We start from the raw sequence: 22,992 nt of genomic DNA, 5'->3' as shown, positions 1-22,992 counted from the left end.
ATATACATACATACATATCATTGTAACCACTCTCATATCAACACCACCCACCTAAACTATCAGAAAAAACTGCAATGTTTCTTAACATTTCAAAATAATAATAACCATATTGTTTTACAGATGGAACAGAATACCGAATACTCCAAGAAATAAAAAGTCTAAAGTCTAGTCTAGAAATAAAAAAATGTTTTTTTTTTCAAAGTCTAGTTATTCAAGAATATGTCTGTAAGAGAATTTTTCAAATTTAAAATTATTTTCGGAAATTTATCTGACTCGAAATCCAACTGGTTCGGCCGAAACTGAAACTGCTGCTTTTTCAAAACGATACCCACGATATTTCAGGTTCTACTTGATCGATTTACCTGAGGAGGAGTCTTCTTAGTAGACTTGTCTATGTCTCGAACTTCCATATCCCCGAATTTCAATTTTTAATATTTTTTCAAAACGTCGAAACAATCAAAAAAAATTTCCCATCTTCTTAATAGACTTGTCTATATCTGAAACTATCCCTATACCCAAAGTTCAATTTTTACTATTTTTTAAATTCGAAACAGTCAAAAAAAGTGTTAAAAAAATGTTCTTCTTTCGCAGTCAATTTCAATTTGATGAATAAGAAAATATCAGACAAAGCCAAATCTTCGGTCACAATCGTGGCTCGATGCGAGAAAATTCAGCTTTATCAGTGCGAGTCGAGCAAAAACGCGTTTCATACCCACAATATTCACCAAAATCATTCGAACGGACTCGGGAGAGATATCGAGCTCTCTTGCTATCCCTCTAACACTTGTTTAACGATTTTCAAGCCCATATCCTTCACTTTTTTAATATCTCTCGACCGTCTTTGAAGGCTTTGCAGACCTGTGTTTTTGATAAAACTCAATCACCGTAAGCCTCTTTCAACATTTGCAACGATTCCAAACACTATATAGTACGTAGATTAATGGATTTTGCATAGATTTTTATTTCAATGTATTCCAAGAACGATTGGTTAAATATAAAATAATAAATATAGATTTATAACATATGCATATATCAGTATATGACTATATAAGTAGTATGTGCTCACTATCTCTTCAAAATGATAATAAAAATTCTCCACAAGACTCTCGGAGAACCCATTTCTAATGCTTGGTTCTATATTCCAGATTTTCAATTAAAGCATCACATCCGCATACCATATTTTCTACAAGCTTCTCGCATCTCTTCTTTGGTATGGAGTACCAAGCTTCCTTAATGCTTTCCCATAAATCCTCAAAATTCAAAATTTTGTAAAAATTTTAGCTGCAATTTTAAGGTTAACATCGTTCCATAAGTTTTATATTGGATTAAGGTCAGGGCTTAACGCTGGCTAATCCAAAGCATTTATTTTTTCTTTCTTAAGCCAATCTTTTGTGATTTTCGCTGTGTGGTTAGGGTCGTTATCCTGCATAAATATACAGCGAAGGGGCATGCAATTCCAATGCAATTCAATGGTTCCATTTCGTTCCTTAATATGTCTAAATATTGATACCAATCCATTTTTCCCAAAATGGGAATAATTGGGCCAAAGCCATGCCAGGAAAAGGCTTCCCATATCATCATATTTCCACCTGCGTATTTTATCGTCTTTTTTGTATACCTGGGATCTAACGATGATGAATACTACTTTTATGTTTTCCCATCAGAAACGATTCTGGATTATTTTTGTGACAGAAGTGATTTTTTTCGACTAGGGCTGCCAAAGTTGTACCTCATTTAAACGTCTTCCAACAGTCTTCCGCGATATATTTAATCCATATTCTTCGTTGATTTCCGGCATTATTTGTCATGAAGATGTAAAAGGGTCGGTCATGCTTCTGCAGGCTATGGCTCTATCTTCAGTATTTGTTGTCTTTCGCGGTGCTTGTAGTTTTTTTATTTTTGGTCAAATAGATCTCGTTAGCTTTTAGGAGTTTAAGAGCATTATAAACCATTTTCCGGGAACAATTCAATAAAACAATGATTTCTGCAACAGTTTTCCCGGATTTGTTCATATTGTGCATAATGTGTCTTTTTCAGGATTACAGTGCTCACCACAATACCCATTTCCACTCGAATTAAATCACTTTATCGTAGACAACCTTAATTAGTAATAAAAATTCACTCTTTATAATTTTTTTTGCAAACAAATCTTCATTTTCTAAAAAATGTGCTCATTACTTTGGTATTATTTATTTTTTTTGCTCACCCTAACATTCATAGATGATTTTTTGCAAATTTAAATTTTTTTAAATATTTTAATAAAAATAACCAAACTGAGCAAACTACCCTAAACCCAACTACCAAGTATAAAAATAAATACATATGGCGCCCACTGCTTGTTCGAAAAATCATAAATTTCGTATTCTTCAAACCATCATTCTATTTTTAAACGATTTGATAAAAATTATTTATTTCTACGAAACACTGTGCAGCACCTTCGTCTAGCGGCAATAAATTCATATACATCTACATACATATTCATAACACCCATACAGCCATACACGTATTTACATGCATATGTACATACATACATGCAGTAACAAATTCACGCACAGAGGTGGGGCAGCACAAACCAGTTGGAGCCACTATTCGTGCCAAGCAAACGGTTGCATTTCCTGCTGCCACAACTACAACACCAACAACAACAAAGCAACGACATCACTGCACGCTCGGCCGACTTGCATGCACAATGCCCCCGAACACGTCAATGGGCAGCCAAACGCAGGCGCACTAGCCTCACCCGATTGGCCCGCTTGGACGCCATTTACAAAAATAAAACACGCACACACAACAACACGACGACCGAGTGAACGGACATGAAATGTCGCACACGGCTGGCTTCTAAAGAAAAAATGAAGAAGCAGAAAAAATGAAAAAATTCTATGCAGCGCCAGCAAAAGAAATAGCAAAAGCAAAGGAAGCAGCACGACGAATTGTCGTGAGTGGTTGGCGGCGGCCAACAACAAAGCGCACATGTCGTGTGGCGGCGCAAGTGCGAGCGAGACGAGGCAACTGCGAAAACAGGCGGATTGCAACGAACACCTGTTTTTCGAAGTTGAGAAAAGTATGTGAGTAAATGTGTGTGTGTGTGTGTGTGTGTGTGTGTGTGTGTGGGCAATGTGAGCGGCGTAATGAGCAAATAAAAGGCAGCGCGAGGCATAAAAGTACAACAACAGCAACAAAAGCGCTAAACAAAAGTGCCCACAGTGTTTCAGACTGCTGTTCGAGTTCGAAACCGGTTGCACCACTTGGACAACGCACTGCCAAATACAAAATAAATAACAACAGCAACAACAACAATTGCTGGCAGACACTCGCACTAGAGTGTTGCCGCTCTAACACATACTGCAGCTGCTTGGGCGCTTGCAGGCGTTGGCAGAGTGCGGCATGATGTTCGAAAAGGGGTGGGCACGCCACACACGCACACACTCATGCACACAGATGTTTTTCAACATTTTACAGCGCACAGCCTGCGTACAAGCACACATACACTCCGTGCGGCTGCTGCTGCTGTTGCTTTGGCCTTTTTGTGCAGCGCTGTCGGGTGGCTGACGGTTGGCGTGCGGACTTGACTCCGATACCGGTTTAGTCGCTCGTGAGACCTTGTCATAAGCATAGTATTTACCACGCAGAACGCTGTGTGTTGCCCAACTCGGTAGTGTTGGTGCGTTCTCGTGCAGTCGTTTGCCGTCGTTATTGTCTCTGATCCCAAACGTTCGGTGCGGATTTTTTCTGGTGAATTTAATAAAATATGTACGAAGTGCAGCGCGTTTGACAAATGTGCATTTATTGGAAGACAAATTAGAAACAAAATTTAAATGTGCGCAAGTGAGTGTGTGTACGCGGGAACGCAACGCCGTTAGCTGTAGTGCATTGCGTACAACGAAAGCGGAACTGGAGAAACATATTAACAAAGTGAAAAATGTTATAATGTGTGCTGAATTTTGAGTTATGCAATGAAATTCGGAAACCCAAAACTAGAAAAAAGTAGGAGCTGACTTGAAATTTGGCTCAGAGCGTGTTCTTCTGTTGTGTGAGGTGTCTCAAAACAGGAAAGTTGTTGTTGTGAATATTGTGCGCGTATTTAAAATGCACCGACGCATTGGAACAACAACAGTGGGAGAGAGATATATATAAAAAAATTAATAGAAGTTAAAATAAAGAAAAAAAAACTTTGAAAAAATCGCTAAATTGAGTTTTAAAATTTTTTTAAAAAGTTAAAGAAAAAATATTTTATAATATGTATATAAGCACAGCAGCAAAAAATAGATAAACTGAGGTCCTTAAGGATTTGCAAAACAATCGAATCAGTGTAAACTATGCCAAAGCGCCGTTTGGTAGTGCCTTAAAATAGCAAAAAAATATAAAAATAAAAACACAATTGAATAAAAAAATAATATATAAAACATAAAAACAAATTTAATACATAAAAAATAATATAAAAAAATAATTAAAAAAAATTGAAGCAAAAATATAAAAAAATAACAATAAAATTAAAAATAAAAGAAATATATAAAAAATAAACAGAAATTTAAGAAATTAAAGTAAAAATAACAATATAAAAAATAAAAATAATACATAAAAAAATTAAATTAATATATAAAAATTTCAAAATAAAATTTAAAAATTAATAATAATATATAAAAAAATTTAAAGGCAAAACAACAAACTAAAACTTCAATATTTATTTAACAATTTGCTCAAACGAAAACTCTTCGCTTCGCCTATAAGAGTTTTGATTTGCTTGAAAAATAATTAATTCAAACTAAGATCGGACTGTGTAAAAAAATAATACAAGAAAAAAGTTTTAAAAATAACAAAAATAATAAGAAACAAGAATAAAGATCAAATATTAAAAAAAAAAAACAAATATAATATACATACATACATATGTATGTATGTTAAAAATTCAGTAAAAAATAAATACAAAATTAGCTGATGACTTCTATAAAAATATAAAAATAATTAATAATAAATAAAAATAAATAAATAATATTAACAAATTATTTGTTTTCAAAAATCAAAAAAAAAACATTAAACGCTTCAAAATCCCTACAAATTCACTTCGTCGCGTTGTCCGTCGCTTAAATCACTTAAATCTGCTCTTCGTTTCACCTGCGCCGTCAAAGCGCAATTATTAATGCCAAATTCCAATATTCGTTTTGTGCTCAACATTCGCTTTAGTTACATTTTACGTTGTGCCCTTGCCAACATAATACAACAAACGCAACAACAATAATAATTAGAATAATTATAGATAACAGTGATTTAGTGTCGCGCTGGCAATCAATGTTGTCATAGTGTTTGTGCGTGTGTGTGTGTGTTTGCTTTAAAACTGCATTCTTAAACCATAAATTCATTCATTATCTATCAGCAAGACGCCCGCTTTAAGCTTAATATATGGTAATGGCAGAGATTGGTGGCCATTTGGCTCACCAGCTACCAAATTTGCACAATCACACACAAAGTGGATTACAACCGTCGCTGGTGATGAATCATCACCTGGAATTGGATTGCCATGGACATGATGTGATAAGTGAGTACAGCGAATGGCAAATATATTTTCAATATTTCTTATTATATATAATATGCAAATGAAATGCTAGAAAAGTGTATTTATGATGCTGTGTTGCTGTTAGTGAGCAAAGTTGGTTAAAAGCGCGCTAACAGCCATACAATTCTGCTGCGGCACTGTGTTGGGTAAATTTGTATCGCATTTAATGAGCTGAGGTTTTCTCAAAGACAAGAACTTATAAATTTGGTTGAAGTGAAGATTTTGAATTCTTGTGCAGAACTGCAAAAATTTGGTTTAGTAAACAAACTTCTCATATCTGCACTTGTTCTTATATTTATAATAACTCTAAAGCTGTAAGATTCATCGGAGGTGCATTTCTAATAGCATGAAAGGGTATAAAAAGTACTTTCTCTTGACTTAGATCAATTAGTTTGTATGGCAGCTATAAGCTATAGAGCTTCAATTTGCACAAATTCTTCGGAGATTGTACTGTTAGCTTGGGCATTTAGCCGTGTTAAATTTCGTGAGGATAACTCATCAAATGAAAAAGTTTTCCATACAAAAACTTGATTTTGAACGTTGAGTTTGTATGGCAGCTATATGTTATAGTGATCCGATCTCAAAAATTTCTTCGATGACTACACTATTGCCTTAGGTAATACCGTATATCAAATTTCATGAAGATATCTCGTCAAATGAAAAAGTTTTCCATACAAAAACTTGATTTTGAACGTTGAGTTTGTATGCCAGCTATATGTTATAGTGATCCGATTTCAAAAATTTCTTCGATGACTACACTATTGCCTTAGGTAATACCGTATATCAAATTTCATGAAGATATCTCGTCAAATGAAAAAGTTTTCCATACAAAAACTTGATTTTGAACGTTGAGTTTATATGCCAGCTATATGCTATAGTGATCCGTTCTAAGAAATTTTTACGGAGATTGCATTGTTGGCTTAGTTTATATTATATATTAAATTTCGTAAAGATATCTCAAATGAAAAAGTACAAAAACTTAAAAGTTGTGCCCTATATGTTATAGTCATCCGATTTCAAAAATTTCCTGATTATTTATACCGTATATCAAATTTATTCGTTGTACGACTTGAGAACGTTGAGTTTATATGCTGTAGTAGTCCGTTCTAAGAACAATATCTTCGTAAAGATATCTCGGAAGATATTAATTTCTTAGTATTTTGTACGACAGCTACATATATGCTGTAGTAGTCCGATCTGAACAATTTCTTTCGAGAAGATATTAATTGCTTAGGTAATAATCTGTGCCAATTTTCGTGGCGATATCTCGTCAAATAGAAAAGTTGTTCATATAAGGATCTGATTTTGATCAGTAATTTTGTATGGTAGCTATATGCTATAGTTGTCCGATATCGGCAGTTCTAACAAATGTGCAACTTTTTGATACGAAAAAGATGTATGCAAAATTTCAAATCGATAGCTCAAAAACTTTGGGACCAAATCGCATGTAAAGACTGGATTATGGCCGTTCAAAACTCATAAAAATGCTATCTTCCAGCATAAACTTATAAATAAGCTAAAAAATGTAAGAATGTACGAAAATCTTAAAAAATGGCGTTTAAAATCTTAAAAAATGGCGTTTAAGAATTTTCGCATAAAAAGTACAAACATTTTGAAGTCTCCTTTGTGGCACATTAAAGCTTTCGCGTACAAATAAAAAGTGATTTATTTTATAATGGTGGTAATATATGACATCGTAAATTCTTTCCTGCTCATTTCAGGAAAGAATTCTAATTTTGAAAATTTAATTAAAATTGAATATCTAATTTTCAATGATTTACAATACAATGAACAACAAGTTTCAAACTGAAAATTCGTGTTTAATGCAAATCGTTTTAATCCACCCGATACTTATAAACAAAAGTAAGCGCGAACATTGTCTAAAATTAAAAGAGAAAACGAGTTGTAGAAATAAAGAGATGAAAATTTGATGGTACGGTGTCCTGCGAAACCTAAAACCTGTTACACTTTTGAAGAAAATACAATTAATTTGAGTAGTCGGAGAGAATGAACTTTGTGTGAAATAAAACTGCAAGATTCTTATAACACAAATACTTGTACTTAATGAATAAACAACAATTATATAAGTTATATAGAAGACAGTCTGATATCTCGAACGTATTAAGAGGAGTTAGTTTTCTAATATTCAAAAAAATGCGAAATTCCACATCAAGTCATTGGGATCGCTTTGGCGATTTAAAGCAATCGTGATCTTTTTTTCAAATACTCGATGCTGAGCAAAAAACTTTAAAAGTGCAATAACTTGTTGTCAATATTTGCAGTAAAAAGTATTAAGCTCAGCGTGCTTATACTCCTATAAGTACATATATTAGGAGGAACTACTTACAGGGAAAAATTTTATTCGTATAAATTCTAAAAAATATTTCTATAGAATGTCCACTCATTAAGAAACACTCAATTCTTTGAAGAAAAATTGAAGGAATGACTGAACAATGCAGTTTGTTGATCAAATGCCAGAACAATTTTCTAAAAAATACCTTTGAAGAGCCTATAAACATTGATGAAGTCAACTTTTGAAACCGATAATAACAAGTGAATTGAAAAGTCAACGACCAACTATAGTTAAACACATTTTTTTATACATTTTTGTGTTTTCTTTATTGAACATAGTTCCCTTTAAAGATGATACACTGATTATAGCGAACCAACTTTTCGATACCATTTTTGTAGTACGACTTGTGCTTTGCTACAAAAGAAGAATCAGTTTCAGTTATTTATAATATATTTTTTGAGAAATGCTAAGATTTGCAGAAGACATTGACTTATTCGGAAAAGTATTAGTGATAAATTATCCCTTGCATTTGAGTAACGAGGGCAATAAAATGATACATGTTCAGAGTCTTATACTTACATATATACTCTGTACACGTCGGACTAATGTCATTGTGAAATCTGTAAACGTAGCTTCTAAAGCAACCATGTTCACAAAGTATTTGGGTCAAATGGAAATCCAGGTTCCCATGTCGTCTGTATATCCACGAGTGGATGTCCAGTATAAGTCTGTGGGTCCAGCGACCTTTGGATGAGGAATTTCACCGCTGCTGCCACATTTTAGTGCTATTGTTCCTCTCCTCTGTCGATACTGTTTCGGGCGCTGAAAGCTGTTCGAGTTCATCTCTCTGGATGTCAATTACTTCAGCAGCGTCGGTTGTCATAGTTCGAAAAGCACTTTTTACTCGAATTGCAGAAAGCCTATGCACTGCAATTATTTGTTATTTGCTTTTATATCCATTGACTTTATTTATATTCGTGCTGCATACAATATTACGGAACTTATTGCTTTTGCTTTTAAATCCAATATTACTCTCAGATACTTCAACTGCGGCTGTGAAGTAATCTCGCACTCCCCTATGGTGAACCATTGGCCTAAATGATGGCGGACTAATTTCATTTTTAAATAATATTTTTTTTGTTTGCTTATTTAGTTTCAAGGTCACATAGCTTAGATTATGAGCTTAATGTAATTTTAAATGGCCACATTTAATTCACGTTTATCAATGATAAAATGATTGTTGCTAGTGTCAGAACTAAATATTTCTAATGCGAAATTAAGTAATTTCGTTTAGTCGAATCGATTTTTAATTGTCTAGTGTTATTAAAAGCCAGTTATATGCACTGAAAAATACCAAAAAAAATATATCCATATATTTGAAAAGAAAATAAGAAAAAAATTTAATCAGAAAAATTAATCAGAAAAAAAAAAATTGGTTTGTATCAGCTGGATTTGTTAAAATTTTTATAAATAATGTGTTTATTATAATAATCACATAATTATTTTTTAGTGACAAAGGTTTTGTAAAATCACATTTTGTATAATTTATGCTCTCATTATGAAATATTGTTCATATATTTCGTCGAATTTGTTATGCCGGCTAGCACTTCAACTAACTGTGAGCTTCGCATGTGAAAATCAAAAATTTTAAAATTTTTCAAAACTTCATTTATGAGTATTTCGTTGAAATACAACGAAAAATATACAATTTTAAAAATATCTTGATTTTAAAACAAATAAAAAAATTTTCATTTATAAATTTTTAATTTTAAAATTAAATTTTTTTTAATTTTAATTTTTAAAACAAATAAAAAAATTTTAATTTCTAAATTTTTAATTTTAAAATTAAATTTTTTTTTTTTAATTTTAATTTTTTCTATTTAATCTGTGACTTTTGGCGCGCTCATAATATTTTTGCTAATTTTTTCTATATTTTTCTTTTAGATTTTTTCCTCTATTTTTTTCTTTATTCGGCTATAACCGCGTAAGCCGTGTCTATGACAAAAGAAAAATTCTTGTTTTGCTTATTATTATTATTTTTATAATATTTTTTATTTATTTTCGTTTTTATAATTGTACAAATGTATGTACATATATTCTTCGCTTATTTTTTTTTATTATTTTCGCCTTGTAAGCGGCGCTTAAAAATTAAATATTCCAAAATTCATTACCGCCGCCACACCTGACTGCCTCTGTGTGCCTGCACAGCTAGCATCTCAACACAACACAAAACCCTCTGCACTCTACTCTAAACATAAATAGAAATATTAAACTAAAAATGTCCATTCTCAGCCGCACTGAACTTAGACTTTATTTTATTTTGCACAAAAAATTTGTTGCAAAGTTGCTTGAAATGAAATTTATGTGTCTAGCAAGTGAATGAAAATGGCTTAGGTTAAGCTTTGCTCGCGTTTTTACATCGCTCAGCGCTATTTATTTTCATTTTTACACATCAAATTCTACTTTTATGCGCTTAAATTGTATTTCGTTCGTTTAATTATCGTTTTTAATGTGCGCCCGTTGCGACTGCGCTTGGACGATTTTTAACTGCGCGTTGATTTATGGCATCAACAATTGTTGGTCGTGTGTAATTACAGTGGTATCTGATGCTTTTGAGCTCGATTAGTTGGTTGAATGACATTTTAATTGTGTGCGCACTGCATGTCACTGCGCGTCAAAGTGGCTGCAAAAGTATATTTTTACTCTGCGGCGATAAAACACAGATTTCAATTTGTTTAATTTTTGTTAAATTTTTTTTTTAAAAGTGCAGGGAAATTAAAGTAAATGTTGTTAAATGCATTATAATTGTATGCAAACATAAATGAGTGATGTTTAAAAAAAATATCTATATGTATTTGAGTTCAAAATACAGATTTTTAATGCATTTTTGTTAAATCAGCTGCATAATAGAATTTTGTCATAAATTTATTAATTAAGTGGAGAGAAGTTAAGAAAAAATAGCTTAAAATTAAATATGTATAAAATTCACCAAAACTTAAAAAGACTTTCTATGAATAAAAAACACATATTATGTTATTTTCTGATCTCAAAATATGTATTAATGATCGAATCATTTCCATAAAAATTTTTTTTTGACAAATTTTAAAAATAAATATATTTTATTTTTTGAAATTTTGTATAAATATTTTAAACATTTTTTTTTGTCCTAACAATGGAATTTTTAAATTTCAAGCAGTCTGCTGTCAGTCAGTCTCTAAGCATATTTATGTAAATAAAAATTACTTCAAAATCCAAAACTTGAGAATTAATTCTTAATTTCAAATTGCACAGACATATTATTATTATTCATGTTTTAATTAAATTAACCGAATGTTTGAGGAATTTCTTAGAAAAGAATTTCTTATCCGTTTTTGAATATTAAGAATATGTAGAACTATGCGATTTTTTCTTAAAAAAAGTAAATTAATTATTAAAAAATATTCACCATAATCTTAAAAAGCTAATTAATTATTTTCTTTATTTAATAAAAATTAATCTAATTAAAATTAATTAAAATAAAACAATCTTTAATTAGATGCCCAAAATTAATTTAAATTTTGATATTAAACGTCTAAAATTTCAAAAATAAAAATTCAAAATTGCTTAAAACTTAAAAACTTTTAAAAATCAAAAATTTTCCGAAACCTCAAAATTTTGCGAAATTAAAATTTTTTAAAACTAAAAAATGTTTAAAAAATAAAAAAATTTCAAAAATAAAATATTTTCAAAAATTTACTCAACATTAAAAATTGATTGATTGATTTTTTAAATCAATAATTTTTTTGTATTTGCTAATGTGTACTGTAAGCATTGTTAAAAATAAAAATAAAATATAAATTTTGATAAGTTTTAAAGTTATTTTAAACATATAAATTAATTTCCTTCCAAAACATATTGCTGTTCATACAAGAAAGATTCGCAAATTAACAAGATTTCAAAACATTTTATGTATTGTTACATGTATAACTGCTAAAAAAATAAATTAAGAAAAAATTAAAATTAAATTAACAACATTTGCAAATGTAATTTTATATCTGCTATTACAAGACTAATTCGCCAAATTTTAATAAAAAAGCAAAAAAAAAATTAAATTAAGAAAACTTTGAAACATAAAAAAATAATTAAAAATTTTAATTTGAAAAAAATATATTGATTATTAAAAAAATTAAAGTAAAATAAATATTTTCATTAAAAAAATAAAAAAAATTTTAAAATTATTTAAAAATTATAAATAAAAAAATTTAAATTAAGAAAAAAATAAAATAAAATTAACAACATTTAATTTTATATTTGCTATTAGAAGACTAATTTGCCAAATTTTAATTAAAAAGCAAAATAAATTAAAATAAGAAAATTTTGAAAATGAAAAAATAAATTAATTAAAAAAGTTTGAAAATTAAAAAAACTAATTAAAAAATTTAATTTGAAAAAAAAATATTGATTATTGAAAAAAATTAAAATATAATAAAAATTTTAATTAAAAAAAAAGTAATTAAAAAATTTAAAAAATTAATTTAAAAAAATTTAAGAAACAAAAATTTTAAAATTAAATAAAAATTATGATTAAAAAATTTAAAGAAAATTTAAATTAAAATTGAAAAACAGTGACATTAAAAAAACATTTAACAATTAAAAAAAAAAATAACTAATTAACACCACAGAATGCATTTTTAAACGAATTATAATAATTATTATTACGCAATGAAAATAAAATAAAAATTGAAATTTGAAAAATTATTTTAAATAAAAAAAAAAATATAAATAAAAATAAAAATTAAAAAAACTAAAATTTGAAAGTAAATATCTAATTTTAATTAAAAACAGCATGCCATTTGAAAAGAAATTTTAATTACTTTTTTATGAGCGCTTTGAGGAACAATAACCAAATAAAACTTCAAACTTCTACACTTCAAATAAAGTATTCCACAAGCAACACCATAAATTTAAACAACAACAATTTTGTGCCCAACCTGCTGCCGCAGATCTCGTGCCATCAACTGTTTGCCATAAATTTTAGAGCGAACTTTGCAAAATTTACAAGCGTTAAATAAAAATTAATTACAATTGCAATAGTAAATATTGTACAAACCACAACAACAAAAACACTAAACAATGACAGCCAACATTTGCCCACACCCATGTGTGTGTGTGTGCATGTGCGTGTGTGCACAGCTATGCATACATAAATAGCAATAACTAATATTTGGGTAGAAACGCATAAATTATTTGTGACAGCCATCAAAACGCAGCGCACTAAAAGGCGGACGGACAAACTGCTGAGCGGTGTGGCTGGCCGGCGTTTGGACGGCCGAGTGGGTTCAACCTATGACCGCCAACTGCAGCGATCCTTTGGAGACACTTTAGAAGTGCGCAAATAGTGCAGCAAATTAATATTTTCAAAGCGATCTCTGGTGTTTGCCGTGATGGCACGCAGCGTGTGGAGCGCGTATGTGACGAAAGCGGGCGTTCGGTGGGGTTGTGGCGTGAAGTTGGCTGCGCTTTGAAGTACGCGCGGCAGCAAAACACACATTTAAAATTAGCTAAAAGCGCGATTTTTGTTTAAAATTAGTGAAAATCGGTGTTTGGTGTGCGTGTGTGAGTGTGAAGGGGGGAGAAGGCTTGAAGCGCTGGTTGCAAATAGCAAGGGAGCAGAGTATTTGAGGAACAAATATAATTATATAGACATATTTTAAAATTATTATGCAATTTAAGGAGGTATTTTTATATGAAAATGCTGTGGGATTCGAAGAATTTTTTATTTTAAAGATTTTTATAATTTTTTCACTTTAATTCGAATTATATTTAATGAGTATTACAGTTAAAGTTATCTTGCGGAAATAAGTATGTATATGCAATATTTTTATTAAGTTTTCGTATCAAAAAATGTTTAAAATTAAAAAATAATAAAATTTTTAAACAATTTTGAGAATTAAAAAAAATTTTAAAAATAAAAAGAAACAAATATTTAATATATTAATTTTTTCCGAAAAATTTTGTCTTATTTTAAAAATTTTCTAGGAAAAATTCTGTTGTTGTACTACAATCCTTTCCATTATTGCAAATTTTATTTATAATTGAAAAAAAAATTCAAAATTAAAATAAAAATATTTACCAAAGGCATAAAATTAAAGTAAGACTACAAAATTTATTTTTTTTCCGAAAACATTTCGAATATCCAAAATTTTTTTCAAATAATTTTAAGAGATATTTTATAGAAGCTCTATTAAAAGTGGTCAATTAATTTGTGATACTTCAAAAAAAAAAAACAAAACTAAGAAAAATCAAAATAATTTTTTTTATTAAATAAAAAAATTAAAAAAAATTAAAAAAAAAACAATAAAAAAAATTAAAAATAAAATTAAAAAAAAATAAAAAAACCAAAATCATTTTTAAATTATGAAAAAAAAATACAAAACTTGTTTAAAAATATTAAAAAAGTTACCAAAAATTATTTAAAAAAAAAATATAAAAAAAAATATAAAAAAAATATAATGTTAAAAAATATTAAAAAACAAAATTTATTAAATACAGTGTCATTTAACTGCCTGAAATATTGCATAAAAACTAAGTTACCAAAAAATATTGAAAAACAAAATACTCGTTAAAACTTCTAAGATCCAAATTTTCCAAAAACAAAGCTCATTTCAACCAAACAACTTCACCAACGTCACTCCCTTGCCACAAAAAACACCAACATTTTTTTCCAGCAACACCTCATCAACTTGCTGAAACAATGCACGCGGTTGACAAGCGAGCGTGCGTTGAATGCGCGGCGTAACTTTGGTTTATAGCCGCAGCGAAAACAATTAAAATACTTAAATATGTATGTTAAATATACATACGTACATACCTTTACTGTTTTCTGTGCAAAGTTGCAACTTTTGCTCTGTTGTTTGTTTGTTTATTTTTTATATTTTGCACTTCTGCGCGAACGTAAATATTTTAATGAGTTTCTCGTGTTTTAATATTTTTTTGTTTGGCGCAGGGTTGTTTGTTTTTGTAACGCCACCGCTGATAACTTCTCAAGTAGTCGTCAAATTAATTAAATAGAACTAAATTTTTGTTGTTTTTTGGGTCTCTTTTGTTTAATTTTGCTGGGATTTGTTTAAATAATTTTATAAATATTTATTTTGGAAATTTTTATTTTGTTTAAATTTTTTTTGTTTATAGGCTTTTAAACATTTTTTTTTATTTCTTGTTTACTTTAATTATTTGTTATATTTTATTTTAATTTTATTCATTTTTAATTTATATTGTTTAACATTATGTTTTTTTTTTATTTTTATATATTTAAGAAATTTTTGAAATTTTTTTATGTTTTTATGTTTATATTTTTCCACTATTATTTTTTTACTTGTTTACAATTTAATTATTTATTATTTATTTGCATTTCTTGTTTTAATACGTTTTCGCCCTTTTTGTTTAATTAGAATATTAATTTTAAAATTTTTATAAATGTTTATTTTGGTTTTATTTGTTTATTTCAATATTTTATTTATACGTTTTGATAACATTTTTAATTTTTACCAAGATTTTCGATTTTCTTTTAATTTTTTTATACAATTTTTGTTTATTCAATTGAAATTTTATTTATTTATTTAAAATTCTCATTGCATTTTTTTATTTGTATATTTCTAACATTTTTATTTATTAAATTTATTTTTGAAATTTTTTATTTATTTTAAGTTTTTATTTAGGCATTATTGTATTATTTTTTTACTTTATTTTATTTTTTTCTATTTAAAAAAAATAATATTTTATTTATAATTTTTTTTAACATAATAAATAAATTGTATATACATACATACATACATACATATGTATGTATTTTTAATTATTTTTTATCTTTTTTAAAACTCTAATATTTTTTTTAGACTTTCTAATACCTTTTTTATATTTAATAGTTTTCTGAATTATTAATGTTTAATATTTTTTATTAAAATTGTTGGTTTATTCAATTTTGTAATTTTTGTCGTTTTTTGAAAGGTCGTTTGCTTTTACATTTTATACATATGTATGTACATAGTTTTTACATATGCATACATACACGCAAATTTTAATTCATATACATATGTATGTATGTACATTTTACTTTTTTTTTAATTTCTTCGTTTTTTTATTTTTATTTTAGGTTTTTTTATCCAGTAAAATTGCTTATTTTTCCCCATAAATAAACTTAATTCATTTTTTTTAAATTTATTTGTATTTTTTATTTTTTTTTTTTAATTTCTTTGTTTTTTATTTTTTTTTGTAATTTTTTTATCCAATAAAATTACTTATTTTTATTTTTTCACATAAATAAATTTATTTCCAAAAAATTTTCATAATATTTATTTCTGTTTTCATTAATTTTTTACACACAACTCTTTTTTTCCATTTGCTTTTCCGTAAATATTTATTTGTTTATGCGCAAATTTGCCAAGTTGGCAATTGATAGTCTCCTTCTGCTGCTGCTGCCGCTACACCAATAAAGTTTCCTTCGACAATTACTTAACTGCGTCAGCTCCGTACTGTCATTAACGACAAATTTATTTCAGTAAACTTTTCACAAGATTCTGCAAATACGCGTACTTTAGTTATATAGACACATACATATGTATATACACAAGTGCGTTTGTGTGTGTGTTTTTGTCACCCAAAGGCAACTCTTCACTTTTCACAAGTAGTTTCAGTATTTATTATTTGCCTGCGCAAACAAATCACGCGTCAAGTGTAAGCTTTTGTATGCGTGTGTACGTGTGTGTGTGTGCGTACCGCTGAGTGATACTTTAGCGAATTTATTTAGCTGTTAAAAAGCAAATCAGCGCGCTAATTCAACCGCCGCCGTGTCTTGAGCTGAGAAAACCGATCGACCATCGAGCAAAATCGCCGCACTCGCCAGCCGTCCAGCCGTCTAATCCAGTTTCAGTGTGGCGCTTTTTCGCTTTTTCGTGCGCTCACTCGTAAAGTAAACAATTTTATGTCACCTTATAAATAATAACAACGCTAATGACCATGAAACGTTGTAATGAAGTGGCAAAAAGTGCGGCAGCCTAAGGATAGCGGTGGTTAAGTTAATTTATCGTTAATTTTTTTAAATGCCTTTTAAATAAATATTGAATTGCACACACATAAATTATTGTGTTTAAACAAATTAGAATTATATATTGACATAAAATGTTAGTTTTATTCAGTGAATATGCATTTCTAATGCTTCCCTTTAATTTATGACAAACGCGCTGTGACAGTGTTAGTAATTGGCGTAGATAAAAATTAAAAATTTATATATGTATGTATGTATGTATATGTGGCAATATTTTACAGTGACGTAAGTCAAGTTAGTTTAATGAGCACATATTTATTACTTTGAGACTCGTTGGAAGCTTTTGAAATGCTCAGCAACGGAAGCTGAAAATTATAGTGAGATACCGACGCTATAATAGCCGTCACAGGCGCATTTCTTATGATCATGAAAGCGTATAAAAAGATATTCAACTAGATTTAGAAGGTTCAGTTTATGTGGTAACTATATACATACATACCATAGTGGTCACTTGTCGACGGTTCCAACGATGACTGGCGAATGATACGCGTTATGTTTTGCTTCAAAGCCTGAATCGAAGCGGGATTGTCCGCATAGACTATAGAAAAAGTCTAGTGATGTGATATCACACGATCTTGGTGGCTACCGTCGCAAAACGTGAAATTATCTGCTTACCGAAGTGTTCTCTCAATAAATCTATTGAAATTAAATGATTCCATCGACTCACAAACCGTTGTTTTTCTCAAAGAAATGTCAACTCTTAAGTCTCTTCAAAATTCTATTGATAAAAGTACTTTCTCACCCGTTATATATTTTTTTTTCTATGAGATCTCCCAGGTGTCCTTTGCGATGTTACAAATTTTGTCGCAAATTCTTCTTAAGGACTATTATGAGTTCATCTATCGATAAACCTAACTGACCAGCAGTCTCTATGCGTTTGGATCATGGCTAAAAACATCTTAATTGAATGAGATCTTATGATCCTTTATATCTGTTGATCTCTGTCAGCCGATCCATGTAACATTAGGTAAGTCCAAGTCTAACCTGATCACAAAGGAATTTGTTCTACATATCTAAGTCATCACTAAATAACTCAGATCCAGTGCTGCAATTCGATCTCTACATCACTGATGTGTAATAGTTCGATTCTCTTAAGTGTTTAATGTTCTCTACTGACTACTCTAAGTTTGATTCTGCATGTAAAACGATACACCTCTTGATATCAGTATGAAAGGACTTAGTTTGTGGCAATTATTGTAATAATAATTTTTTTTTGTAATACCAGTTCACTTAAAAAAATGCGTCCAACAGCATTCTTTTCTCAGTGGACTACAGTAAGACGTTAAACTATTGGTATTTCCTTCATAAAAGTCTGCATGTTTTTTTCTCCAAAGATTGTGTGATATTTGTCATCTTTCTTTAAAGCCATTAATAAATATTGTGCTACCTTTGAAACCATTTCCTAGAGCTTTAAGATTAGGTAACATGTAAAATGCTGCTCTAAAATCTTCAGGATATTTTGATATATTGAATCTTGCTTGAGTTATACATTTTATGATTTATTGTCTTTTTCTTCAAAGTTTTCAAGGTTGTGTGACTAAAGAACTTTGCACCCAAAAATCCCAAGCATATACTCGTATAACATGTGGAGGCCTTAGATTTTGTGGTTTATGGAATGTTTGCTGAAGGTTTTCAAGTTTATGTGATTTTCAGATCACCATTAGCGGTCCATCTCTCTCTCACTCACTCAATTAACTGATTATAAGTGTCTGCCAAGCTTTTTATAACATGTGGAGTCCTTAGATTTTGAGGATTATGGAATATTTTCAAGTTTATTTGAGTTTTAGCTACGTCTTATTGATGAGTTTTTATGCATTTAGGATCTCTCTCCAGCATTCTCCCACAATTACTTGTATAAGTGTTTCCTAGTTGGAAAAGAATGACATTATAAGACTAGCTTCTCCAATAGTTTCACGTCATTCTTGATGAACTTGAAGTACGTCTGTCTACCGAGTTTCGATATCTAAGAGAAATAATCGCATTTAAGCACATAATTTAAGACATACATATGTATGTATGTACCTATAACACTACCACTAACAGTATATCGTCACCTAAAATGCAAAAAAAAAAAATCATCAAAATAATCCAATTTGAGTTTTATATTGCTTACTATTAACTACATCATATTACATATACATAGGTATGTAGCATAACATAACATGTGTGCTTCAATGTGAGTGCTTTCTATTATATGCTTTTTCCTTCGCATGTCAACTTATGAAAGGTAATGTTATTTTTTTTGCATTTAAGGTGAAACAAAATTTGAGTTTTGGTTATTAAATGGTTATATATTGGTTATCATACACTCATATTGAAACAAAATTAGAGTTTTCGTCATAAAATAATTATATATTGTTTATTATATCTGACAACGATTTCCAATTTTTTTTTTGATGATGCTTTGTTATGCATTTGAGGTGACGATATGTATGTCTCTCATCCAGTTCAAATCCGACGAATTCGAATTATCCAAGTTTTGCATATACAATCGATTACTTTTTTTGTTTATTAACAAATTACTAAGCATTATATTAATCCATACAATCACACATACTTAAGTTATGCATATACATATGTAGTTACCTTATATATACATATTTCTGTATATAATATATACCGACGCCATTGCTTCTCCCGAAATTTCGAAATTTCCAGCAAGTCTCTTAAGCGCAAGCAAACAAGTTTATTTTAATTAAAAGATTGTCACTGATTTAATTATATAAAAAATAAGCAGAAGAAGAAGCACAAAATACAAATTGGCTTATAAATTGCTTGTCAATTATTGCCTGCATATACATATGTATGCATGTATGCATTTTATTGCTTACAAATTTTTACGAGCCTCGCAAATTTAATGAATTTCTTGAATACCGCGAAAAAGTTTCCAATACTTAGGCGTAACCTCACCTTAACGGTATTTTATTTATTTAATTTTTTAAGCATTATTTTCTTTACGCAAATTTTTTACTCGTTCTGCTAATGAAGTGTTGATAAGCTGTAATTTGCATACAAGCGATTTGCGTATATCTCCGTTAACCAATAATATTTTTATTATCCTACATAACTTAAAAAATATTAATTATTGCATAAAATTAACGGCATTGGCTGTTAACTGGTTGTTGCGGTCAATCAAACTGGCATCAAATTACAGATTTTAGCGTACATAACTTTTTATTCGAGGTTAGGTGCACTTGTTGCTGCAATGGTTGTATAAATTTATATAGGTTTGGGTTAATTATAGCTAAAATTTAGAGTTAGAGGTATAAGTTAGCAATTTTTGGTAAATAATATTATAAAATTATCGCTTATAGACGAGTTTCAGGTATTTTATCGCACCTATACTGAACTCCTCAGTAGAAAATTTTCGAGAAAACGAACCCATTCAGGTTTATTCTAGATTTCGATATTCTTGATTTAAATCTCTGAATGACTTTTCGGGTATCTAACGAGCTAACTTCGTTGTTTAAAGTTCTTGGCGTGACATTTTTTTACTCATCAATTCGAATTGAAGCACAGAACTGCTCTGAGCTAAAAAATCCTACATTGCGATTAAGCAAAATTTGGTCGAATTGAAGTAGAAGTATGTCGCTGTTTAAAATTCCACTTTTTAAACTTTCTATATTCGAAGAAAGCTTAAAATTTTCCATAACTACAAAAACTTTTTCATTCTATATTCAATTAGTATATCTTTTACTAAGGTTCATAACGATTTATACCAGTTTTTAAGCGAGTTTACAAAGAAATGTATGTGTATATAAAGAAAACATCATTTTGAATGTAAAAAATCCGACGTAGGTTCCAAAACATCTTGTTTTAAATAAAAACCGGCTTTCGTTTGGTCAAAATCATCTAAAATATACGATGTGGCGAATCGAACAAGCAACTCGCATAAGCCAAACAAACTAGAATATTCAAATAGAGCTGAAAAAGCAATAGGTTATAACCCTTTAAGGAGGTATTCTAATAATATCTTCTGTTGAGGTTTATAACAATTTATACTAGTTTTTAAGCGAGTTTCCCAAAAAATATATGTAATATAAAGAAAACATTGTTTTGAATGCACAAAATCTGGCGTGGGTTCCAAAAAGTCATATTTTAAATTAAAGTCGAATTCGGTTTGGTCAAAATCACCTAAAATATATGATGTGGCGAATCGAACAAGCTACTCACATAGACCAAACAAACTGGCATATTCAAATTGAGCTGAAAAGCAAGTGTTTACAACATTTTAAGGGGATTTTCTTATAAACTCTAATACTAAATACTACTAAAAGCAATGGCGGGCACCGAATTGCTTTCTGGGGGGTTTTCTTTCCAACATATTTTTATTACTATGAAAATGCTTTCAACATATTTTTGATATTGACGTGACTATGTAAATTCTGCTGAATTTGAATTAAAAACTCCGATTGGCGCTCAAACTCCTACACCCCCGGACTCCGCGACTGTCTACAGCACACTGTTGTTACCCTCTCTTATAAATATGATAACCAAAAAACGGCGCTCAAACATAGCGAATGGAGAATTGCCGCAACAAAGGTGTCTATTATGACTAGTCTTTATTGCCAGTATTTTTAAAACCGAAATCGCTGAGTTTTCAAAACAAGCGGCGCCTAAACTAATGCGAATGATAAGTGTATGCGATTTTATGTTTGCGAATACTGATACGATATACGATAATACTACTGATTTTTACGACTTTCATATTAGCAGCCGAACAGTAACATATTAGCGCGCATCCTAGACTTTGTATTAGGACAGACAGTCACTGGAAAGCATACTAATTGAGTTGTTGCTGCAGTCGTAAAATTATAAATTACTTTATAATTAGGAGTAAATTATTATAAAGCTCATTATTGGCGCTGGAATTCAAATAACCGTTAAACAAAGTTGACACTTTTTATGGAGACAAATTTTCACGCTACAAAAATGCTTGTTCGACAACATAATTTCGCAAAGGTTAAGCCGCACAAGTGGTAGCACACATATATAATGGATTATGAATACACACATATAGTATATGCATAAGTATATGTATGTATATATAAGAATATATACATATACAATTTGCTTGCAACCCAAACCGGTTCTATAAATTAAGCCGCTGATTAACTGATTAACTAATTGATTGAGTATATGTAATAAAATGGTTGACAGTGTTGATTGCTGCAAAATGGTGGTGATTTTGCAAATGTTGCAAGTTGAAAAAGACTAACTGCAAGCGATATGGAAATTTTGTAAAACATATGTATATTCGTTACGTGCTTACATACATACTTTGATACTATGACTGTACATATAAATATAGGCATAACTGCCATGTACACAAGTGGCAGCAATTTTTATTTTTTTGTGCTCAAGTAGTCACAAGACACAATATCAAAAAATCTAGTTTTTATATATTTAAAAATTTGATTTCAATTTATTTTGTATTATAAAAAAAAATTAAATAATAAACCACACCCGGAACATTAAAAAAAGGGTGGAGTGGATCCATGAGAGATACTACGATCCTCTACTATTTTGCATAGTTTTTGCAAAAGATTGATGTATTTTGATAGCAATCTAGTATTTACACGCTTCATATCCAATACTATACCCAAAACATTAATTAAAATGTGTGGAGTTGATCCATAAGAGATACTGAGAACCTCTGCTATTTCTATAATGCCGACACGTCCATTTTCAAGAACTGTTTCTTTAAATTTTTGAATGTTATCGTCATTAACAGCGGTGAATGTACGACTCGCTCGAGTCAAGTTTTCGATGACTACACGACTTTATCTTTGAGCCATTCAAATATTCGTTAGCCTTGCAGCTCTATGCTATTTGGTAAGAAAGGTGGTAGAAACTTCTATTAGAAGACCTCAAAATATTCAGTATGACAATTTTAAACTAATAAAGTCGCTATAAACTGAAAAATAAAAGAATTTATGACGAAAAGAAAATACTTTCAACTAGCTCGTAAAGTGAAGACAGTCTTGTTTGATTCACCATATTATATCAATATATGTGGCTATATTTGAGGGTATATTGCTTTCATAAAATGTACATGAGAAA

At 29.7% G+C, this 22,992-nt stretch overlaps 1 protein-coding gene across 1 annotated transcript in view; it reads left to right on the top strand.

The window, feature by feature from the left end:
* The first annotated feature begins 4,969 nt into the window (after window positions 1-4,969).
* Window positions 4,970-22,992, top strand: part of LOC126752746 (insulin gene enhancer protein isl-1) — an 86,866-nt gene continuing 68,843 nt past the window's right edge. Inside the window, exon 1 of the mRNA XM_050463708.1 lies at window positions 4,970-5,536. Within this exon, the coding sequence (XP_050319665.1) occupies window positions 5,401-5,536 (136 nt within the window). The 5' untranslated portion in view covers window positions 4,970-5,400. The remainder of the gene's footprint in view (window positions 5,537-22,992) is intronic.

The sequence above is a fragment of the Bactrocera neohumeralis genome, chromosome 3 (genome assembly GCF_024586455.1).
Source record: "Bactrocera neohumeralis isolate Rockhampton chromosome 3, APGP_CSIRO_Bneo_wtdbg2-racon-allhic-juicebox.fasta_v2, whole genome shotgun sequence".
NCBI classification, from domain to species: domain Eukaryota; kingdom Metazoa; phylum Arthropoda; class Insecta; order Diptera; family Tephritidae; genus Bactrocera; species Bactrocera neohumeralis.
Note: the sequence above shows the minus strand (reverse complement) of the source record. Positions and strands in the feature narration are given on the sequence as shown.